Source organism: Aristolochia californica, unplaced genomic scaffold, assembly GCF_029961685.1.
Source record: "Aristolochia californica isolate CCGP_79_NKW_82.1479 unplaced genomic scaffold, dmAriCali1.0.hap1 SCAF_14, whole genome shotgun sequence".
Taxonomy (NCBI): domain Eukaryota; kingdom Viridiplantae; phylum Streptophyta; class Magnoliopsida; order Piperales; family Aristolochiaceae; genus Aristolochia; species Aristolochia californica.
This window is the reverse complement of record NW_027181815.1, coordinates 5,895,081-5,904,376: the sequence shown is the minus strand read 5'-3', so window position 1 is coordinate 5,904,376 and position 9,296 is coordinate 5,895,081. Positions and strand designations below refer to the sequence as shown.

The 9,296-nt window shown below is 36.7% G+C and overlaps 1 protein-coding gene and 1 pseudogene across 1 annotated transcript; both read left to right on the top strand.

Annotated features, from left to right (window-relative positions):
• The first annotated feature begins 644 nt into the window (after positions 1-644).
• Positions 645-1,934, top strand: LOC137950609 (inorganic pyrophosphatase 1-like). Its single transcript, XM_068797173.1, has 4 exons — positions 645-782; positions 985-1,106; positions 1,185-1,386; positions 1,578-1,934. The coding sequence occupies exons 1-4, from the start codon at positions 645-647 to the stop codon at positions 1,932-1,934; spliced, it is 819 nt and encodes a 272-aa protein (XP_068653274.1).
• A 2,118-nt stretch (positions 1,935-4,052) lies between these two features.
• Positions 4,053-5,385, top strand: LOC137950694 (inorganic pyrophosphatase 2-like; annotated as a pseudogene).
• Positions 5,386-9,296: the final 3,911 nt, after the last annotated feature.

Sequence of the window (9,296 nt, the reverse complement as noted above, 5' to 3'; positions counted from 1 at the left end):
TCAAAACTTCTCCCTTTGATGGCTTTGATTTATCTCAGTTTTTTCCATTATTTGCTCTCGAATTAGAACTGATTTTGTAACTAATATACGAAACCCAGGAACAGCTACCTCTGTCCGAAGAGGCAGAACCTTATTCTACCAGCTGGATTCGATTGTTTCGGTTCCATCCATCTTCGGGAATTACTTTCCAAAATAAAGCCATCACGTTGGGAATAAAGATTGTTCTTATCTGACCAAACCTAACGGTGTACGCTCATAGATTTAATCCAACAAAAAACTACGACTATTAGAAGCGGAATAGAAAAAAAGGTTTCGAAGATTCATCGGGCATCGACAGAATATGCTTCCTATGCGTCCCGCACTGGCAACTAACACGTTCCAGTGGGTTTTCGGATCGCCGAATATTCGATATCCGGTTCCTTTCTGATCTACTAAATCCCAGTTTCGTCTCACGTTGTGTTCCCAAGAGCGTGGGCGACAACTTCCCAGGAGGACTATAAATACCTCCCTTCCTAATTCTTCCTCTCCGCAAGCGACTTGAAGCAAGGTTAAGGAATTAAGCACTCTCTCTCTCTCTCTCTCTCTCCGTTGCCTCTTGTTTTGTTTGTTTTTTGTTCGTCCAGTGACCGGGAAAACAGATTCCAATGGCCGGAATTGTCTTGGTTTTCGACTTTGACAAGACTATCATAGACTGTGATAGCGACAACTGGGTGGTGGACGCATTGGGTGCCACCGATCTCTTCAATCAACTTCTTCCCACCATGCCCTGGAATTCGCTCATGGTACGCCGCTTAGTTCTCTGCTAAAATTTTTTGTTCTTTCTTTTTCATCGTTGCAGAGGAAGAGGAAAGTCGTATGTTTACGTTCTCTTCCGGGACGACGTCTTGTTTTCGAAACCTGATTTTGTTGGAGATTTGATTGATTTGGGCTTTGTTTTATGCCTTGACATCTGTTCCTTGTCGCCATGCTGCTTTTCTTTGACAGGATAGGATGATGACGGAACTTCATTCACAGGGAAAGACGATGGAAGATATAGCAGAGAGCTTGAAAAGTGCTCCACTGCATCCCCAAGTCATCACTGCCATTAAATCAGCCTATGCACTTGGGTAAATACTTTCGTCCCCTGTCCTTTCTTCAATCTTTCCGTCTAGTCTGTTTACTGACGAGTTGTGTGCGATCTTCAGGTGTGAATTGAGGATAGTAAGCGACGCGAACCTCTTCTTTATAGAAACTATCCTCAAACACCACGGGCTTTTTGCTTACTTCTCAGAGATCAATACCAACCCAAGTTTCGTTGATGAGGATGGAAAACTAAGGATTTTCCCTTTCCATGATTTCACCGCCTCCTCTCATGGTTGTGATATCTGTCCACCTAATATGTGCAAGGCAAGTAATTAGTTAGTCCAGCAAACCTCCCTTTTTTTTCTCTAATCCCTCCATTCTTTAATCGCATCTTCAGCAATTTCTAGATGCTCGACTTTTGGGTAACTTTTGAAAATTTTCCTTCCAGTTACTTCTATGGACTTTTCTCTTTCCAGAAGCTGCATGGCTGACGATGGTTTAAATTTGTGAATCAGGGACTAATAATGAAGCGGATTATTTCTTCTATGGAGACGAAGAAAAGACTTATCTACTTGGGAGATGGAAAAGGTGATTACTGCCCTTCTCTAAAACTCAGAGAAGGAGACTTTGTGATGCCAAGGAAGAATCTCCCCCTCTGGAATCTCATCACTAGCAATCCCTGTCTCCTCAAGGCGGAGGTTCATGGGTGGAGCTACGGAGAAGATCAAGAGAGAATTCTACTTCAACTCATTAACCGAATCCTCCTGGAAGAAAAGAACTCTCCACAATTGCTTTCAACAGACTGCAAACTCGAAACAGTACCAATCTCCGCACACGAAGCCCTCCCTCAGGCCCTCGGTGTCACCCATTAATAGCTTTAAGTCTGGTTGTAATAAATTAGTTAGCCAAGAATGGAATGAATGATTTGAAGCCTCAGAGTTTTGACTGTTGGGATCCATGAACATAAATATTTTATTATCAAAATTACTTTAATATATTTAAATTTTAGTTGACTAAACTAAAATAAAATTTAATTTGTTTTAAATTAATAAATAATTTTTAAAAAAAATTATTTATTTATGTTATGTGATATGTAAAAATTAAATGATTAAATAAATACTTACTTATATCCAAATACTTAATAAAGTTGTTACTTTTGTAACATCTAAATTCTCACTCTTAAATTAGAAATTAAATTTAATATTAAAATCATGAATTTATATAAATAAAAAAGGTATTTTATTATATAAAATTACTCTGATTGATTTATTTTTTATAAGATAATTTTATTTAATTATTATGTTAAAAAAAAGTAAAGCAAAAGCAAAAGCAAAAAAACATAATGAAAAGGGAGAAAGACTGTAGAAAATAGAAATCAAAATCACAAAAAATATAAAAAAAATGTAAAAAATAATCAAAACTATCAAATTATAGAATGTTTTAATAAACATATGCTATGATTAAAAAAGCATGTAGAACATTTATCATTAAAAAAAGTGGAGAGAGTAAATAAATAGTATGTTGATTCTGATTTATGCAAAAACAACTAAATCAAAACATCATGATGCAGTTGGAACCCGTGCAATGTACGGGAGTTGAGAGAGATGAAAACTACCGCTGAAGGTTTTGTTTTCAAGAGAGATAAGAAGGAAAATGAGACTTCCTGCGGTATCGCCTGCCTTCCTCCATCATCACTCCTCTCCCTGACGAGATAGGTTAATCCCGTCCTGCTCTGCATGTAGCAAGTCGGGTTTGCTGTTGAACCAGCGGCTCCCATCTTTCTCCGTCCTTATCATATTCATTAGCTTTGATCTGAGTTGCCTCCGATTGTATACATAGTTTCTCTTGTATAATGTGTAAATCCGACTACGAGGCAAGCGCTCAAAAGTACATATTAGGTTTGCTGTCGTCTGAGAATAGAAGAAAAGGAAATAGGAGCAGAAAATTGATACAGGAGAAAGGCTTGTTTTGAAATGGAAATAAATTCAATAAAGACCATCAGGAATGCAATTAAATATTGAACTACATAACGTAACGGCTTTTTGTTTTTCATAAATCTGGTTCAAACTTTCATTCTTATTTCGGGAAAGAAATCTTGCCAAAATATACTTATGAGGCTAGGAATTTTAGGTCAATATCAGAAAGAAATTTTCCCTGCAGTAACAGAGGCGGCCTCTTTAGTAACAGAGCCCATAAAGAGGCAAGCTCTTTTTTTTTTTCCTTCTTTTTTCTCTCTGGCTATCCTAATCCCTTTTCATTAGACAGAACATGTATAGTAGGCTGCTTGACATGCAGAGAATTGGCTCCCACTCACGGTACTGTGATCTCAAACTTTATGCTCGTCAGTTGCCTCAAATTCCAAAGCTTCCTTCGTCTTCCCCACTTATCTTCAAGTACAACCTTTATTCTCTCCGAGCATGCTCACATCCCTTTTTATAAAATTCGTCTCTGCTCGTTATCTTCACTGGGCGGGCTGCTTCCATTCTTCACGGCTTAAATTTCGTCTTTTCGTGGGACAAGCTGAAACTGGGGTAAAGTCACTGCGATATTGCGAGAACATTTCCGCCATTTGTACCAACTGGTTTCATCTATCTTTTCTAATTTTTATAAGAGGCTTTGTCTTAAGCAGAATAAGCATTTTATGGAAATTGTGAGAGGAAAAGAAAAGAAAAGAAAGAGCATTAAAACATCTCTTACATTCTCACTTCTGGATTTTCTTTTTATCTTCGTCAGGAGTTCGCTTATTCTTCAATTTTAAACTCTCATAATAAAAAGAAATTTGAAACGGAATCGATGCCTTGGGAATACTCAAGTACGCACATTAATGGATTGGACATTACCACCCTTCACGTTGCATGCTTTTTGCTTTCTCCCGATCTTTTTTCATTCCGAAGTCTATAAATAGCTCTGCTGCTTCGGAAGTCACAACCAACTCCTCATTTCCTCAAAGAAACTGCCAAGCGATTTTAGCCAAGAAGAATTCCTTCCCCATGGCTGCAACTGGAATCGTGGTAGTTTTCGACTTCGACAAGACTATCATAGACTGTGATAGCGACAACTGGGTGGTGGACGAGTTGGGCGCCACCCAGTTGTTCAATGATCTTCTTCTTACCATGCCATGGAATTCTTTAATGGTAGATCACCCTGTCTTTTAGTCTTCCTTCATTGCTTCCTTCTTTCATAAATACTTGCGATGAGGATGAGAACGGAGCCCTGTTCTTCTCATCTATGTTTTGCACTACTTCACAATTAAAATTTTAATTGCTGCTTCCTCGTTTCTGGGTTTTTGCCGGCCTAATTTTGTCTTTTAATGGTATTATAATTTTGGTTTGTAATCATCCTTTCCTTTCTTTACGGGAAGGATTCTTATCAGCAATTCGTGGGTTTCTGTTTGGTTCCGTCTACGCATTTTCTTGGTGATAGTCATAGTTACTTCTGCGTGATCTCTTCAGGATAGGATGATGACGGAGCTGCATTTTCAAGGAAAAACTGTTGAAGATATTGCAGACTGCTTGAAAAGGGCCCCACTGCATCCACAAGTCATCACGGCAATAAAGTCATCTTATGAACTAGGGTAACTCTGTAACTCTCTTTTTTTTTTTCTTTCTAAGACTTACAAAATTTTGTTATTTAAGCTGAAATGAACTGATTTGTTTGGTATCAACTGCCTGTCGAGATTTCAGGGGTGACTTGAGGATAGTGAGCGATGCAAATAAGTTTTTCATTGAGACAATCCTCAAACACCACGGGCTATTTGATTACTTTTCTGAAATCAATACAAATCCAAGTCGTTTTGACGAGGACGGAAAGCTCAGGATCTTTCCTTACCATGATTTCACATCTGCCTCTCACGGCTGTAACCTCTGCCCCCCTAATATGTGCAAGGTCAGTGTTTCCCAATGGCCTTCTTATATTCTCACTCGATAAATTCTTAGTGTTTGTTCTGCATAATTCAGGGTATGGTGATTGAACAAATCCAATCTTCCGTCTGTGCGAAGGGAAAGAAACGTTTCATTTATATCGGAGACGGAGCCGGGGATTTCTGTCCGTCTCTCAGATTACAAGAAGAAGACTTTGTGCTGCCAAGGAAGGATTTTCCTCTGTGGGATCTCATTTGCAGAAATTCTCTGCTTCTCAAGGCGGTAGTCTACGAATGGAGCAGTGGCGACGAGTTTGAAAGAGGTCTCCTCCACGTCATAAATACGATCACCGTCTTCAAGGAAGGCTGCTCCGCTACTGAAGTGATCCCTCTTGACTGCAAAGCTCAGCCAGCTCCAATATGGACAACAAGCTCTTTGCCATGCTCTTCCGCTTCCTCGCTAACCACTATATGATTTTGTGGTTTCAAGCCGCTGCTCTCGTCGTGTCTTACCGTAGCTTACCTCTAGTCATTGTCGTCGTCGTGCTATGGCCTAGCATATGCTTGGGTTTCACCTTCTCATTCTCTTAGATATATCACAGAAATCAATTTCAGGCTTTGTTTCGCTGTTTCTTGAATGCTGTTTTTCAGGTTGGGGTGATTTCTTGCCCGTGTCTCAAGTTAGAGGAAGGAGACTCTGTATGCCAAGGAAGAATTGTAATTGCATTATGAAAATTATTCAGAATGGATTGTCGTAATGGAGCATACTTGGGAACAAAGATGCGTCCCTAGCGCCAAAAAATTCCCTCTCGCTATGAATATGTGGAAACTTGTCGAGGTGTTGGCACACTCTATTAATGATATTCAAAAATTCAGTGGCTTAATCATAAGCAACCCTGATATGCTTTGGATATCAAGCTCCAGCCCACATAACCAGGGCAAAAGATTCTCCTTGACAAAGCATCAATGATTGGTCCCTTTATGATAGAATCTCCTAGTTGTACCCCATTAATTTAACCAACCAACATTGTTGTAGGCCGAAGACAATCCATTGATTTAGTAGATACTGAAGTGGTGTGTGTATTATTAGCTTCAAAATCCTTATTGGGAATTTGTGTCTCCTCCAAGGCTTAAAAAGAAGTCAAACTTGAAAATTTTCTTTATTGAGCGCTAAGTATATTTCATCTTCAACTTTAAAATCTTTATGTACTAAAAATTGATCTTGTACTTTAGAATTGTAGTATTCACTCTAGCATTCAATTTTGTAGGAGTTTTTGTATAACTATTAGAATTTGAAGTCAGAGTTTTAAAAGATCCAAGTATTTATTTTGCAATCTATTGATTATATTTGATCAAGTAAACTAAACTAGTACCATAGCACTTTGTGATTATTTGTTAAAGTTTAGATTATTACTCGTGGGCTATACTTTGAAATCATTTATTCAATTAATCTATTTTATAAATTTTCCCTAGATTTGAAAAACCAATCTTAGATTTAATTGAGCTTGTTTTTTAAAAATCAAGTCATTAAGGATTATTTGATTGAAAGAGGCTTGTGTAGCAAAAAAGGAAAGGTTATTAAACCTTATTTGTTGTTGTGAGCCCTAAGTTATTATGAAGGTATGCGGTGTTGAAAATCTCTTATTGGGTCTAGGTAGGTGTGCCTAGTGAGTTAGGTGTGCCTAGTGAGTTGTTTCAAATCTTTGAATGAGTCTAGGTAGGACAGACTAATTGGTTACTAAAAAATCCCTTTGAGGATCTAGGTTGAAAATCGAATTGATGTTGATTTCATATGTGAGGCTGAAATGTTGTAAATTAATTGGTGTTATCAATTGAGTGGCATAATTCTCAAGGTAGGCAATATTATAATTTGCCTATGAGCTAATTTCCTATAAGTGTTGTTTGACAAGTTGAAAATAGTGAATTAACTTTGACATGCAAACACTTTGGTTGTGCGGGTAGTAATATGCTAAAAGTATTGTAAACTATTATAAATGTTGTGTGTTCATTGAGTGTTAGCTTATATGTCCTTGAGCATTTGCTTTTAAACTATTTTGACACGCTCGATTAATTAGATCATGTTGGATTCTAAGACCTTCAATCATATTGTGTTGACCTCATTGAAGAAGAGAAAAGAAAGAATAATGTGAAAAAGAGAGAAGTGAAAGAAGAGTAGTAGTAAGCAAGAAAGAGAGAAGAGAAGGAAAGAGATGGGGTAAGTTGGAGAGAAAGCCTTGGAGGAGGATCTCCAAAATCAAAAGCAACCCTCATTTATTATTTATATTATGAAAAAATATACATGATGTCAATAATACCTTTACTTCTAAGGTAATACAATACTCATAAAGTAAAGAGATAATAAGATATTTTGGTTACATGATTACGTATTCTTTAACATCCCCTGCAAAGTAGTGTATAAATACTGAAAACACTCAACTGGAAACAAGCTCTAAATAAATTTGTTATGACCGCTATTATAAATATGTCTGTAAGTTGATTATTTGATAGAATATAATACATGTTAAAGATTCCATCTAATAATTTTTCTTCGTCAAAGTAGCAATCAATCTCAAGATGCTTATTCCTCTCACTGGAAGACTTGATTATTTACAATATGTATGCCAACCTGGTTATCATGTAGCTACATAGGGCTTTGCATAGAAAGCCAAAATTCTATTGAAAGTGATCCCAACCACAATATCTTACTCACTACATGAGCCATAACACGATATTCTACCTTTGTATTCAATCTTGCCCTCACTATTTGTTTCTTCCTACACCAAGTAACAAGATTGCCTCTAATAGTAGTACAATATCCTAAAGTGGACTTTCTATCCTTAGGAAATCTATCCCAGTTTGCATCTGCAAACCTTCTAAATATATCCATGATTTTATTATAGTATTCCTTGTCAAGCATTTTTTTTGAGATATCTAAGTATCTTTTTCTAGTGCTTGCCAATGGGAAAATTGAAGTTGATGTATAAACTGACTGATAACAACTACAACAAAAGATATATCTGACCTGTCAGATATATTAGTTGACCAACAAGTCATTAAAATTTTCCTCATGTACTTTGTTACCTAACCCATATCATATTTTAGTATTCAAATCCATATGACTGTCAAGGGGTCAACATCCAAGCATGTTAGTTTCCTCCAATAAGTCCAACACATATTTCCTTTGTGATACAACAATGTTGTGCTTGCGACTACAAGGAAATATTTGAGGAGACCAAAGTCCTCTGTTTGAAAAACTTGGCTTAGTGCTTCATTCTTTTCTTGGATTCTTCTTCTATCATTGTCTATCAATATTATTTCATCATTAAATACTCCTTGATTAATATGTTTAAAAAAAATTGAATTATTCATTTCATTCCAATTTAGTCAAAATCTAGTTACTACTTTACTGAATTTATCACAATAAACATGTGGAGATTGCTTGAGTCTATAAATAGATTTCCTAAGCATACATATTTTCTCCCTTACAACCACAAACTCGGGTGGTTGAGACATATAGATCTCCTCTTGAAGGTCGCCATTAAGAAATGCATTCTTAATATACAGTTGTTGTAAGGACCAATTAAAGTTGCAAGCTAATGAGATGAGAACACATACCAAATTAAGTTTAGATGGGAGTGAATGTTTCTTTATACTGAATCAATGAAATAGGATGAGGTATATCCTTTTCTTATTAGTGTGGCTTTGAGATAAGCAACTATACCAAAATATGAGAGAGATACCAAAAGAGTACAACAATTCAGGGTTTTTAAATTGGGTCCAAGGTCTATCCCAAAATGACTAGCCACCTTAGAAAATATTTTTCCCAACTAATAAACTCAAGATATTTGATCTTACTAATCTATATGGGACTATTCCTTAACACTCTCCCTCACGTGTAGGCATGTGGATAATTTGGCTAGAGGTCCTCACGTGTAGGCACGTAGATAATTTGGGTGGAAGCCCACATATAAGTACTTGCTCTGATACCATGTTCTAAATGTCTGAATACCAAGAGCATGAAGTAATAATCACAAGAATAAAAACTTATCTCACAAACTTCAATTTTGCTTTACAAAGAGTGGCTTTGATCATAACTTCTTAGAGCATTCTTTTGACGTGGGGATCATAAATTTGATGCTTTGATACCATATTAAATTAGGTCCAAGACCTATCCCAAAATGACTAGCCACCTTAGGAAACCTCTTCCCCAACTAATAAACTTAAGATCTTTGATCTCACTAATCCATGTGGGGTTATTCCTTAATAAAGAACAATCTATGAGTTGATACAAAACCAGAGATAAGATGAATAGTAGAGGACTATTGGTGAACACAAGAAAGAGAATGTTTTCAAAGGAAAATAGTTCTATCACAAC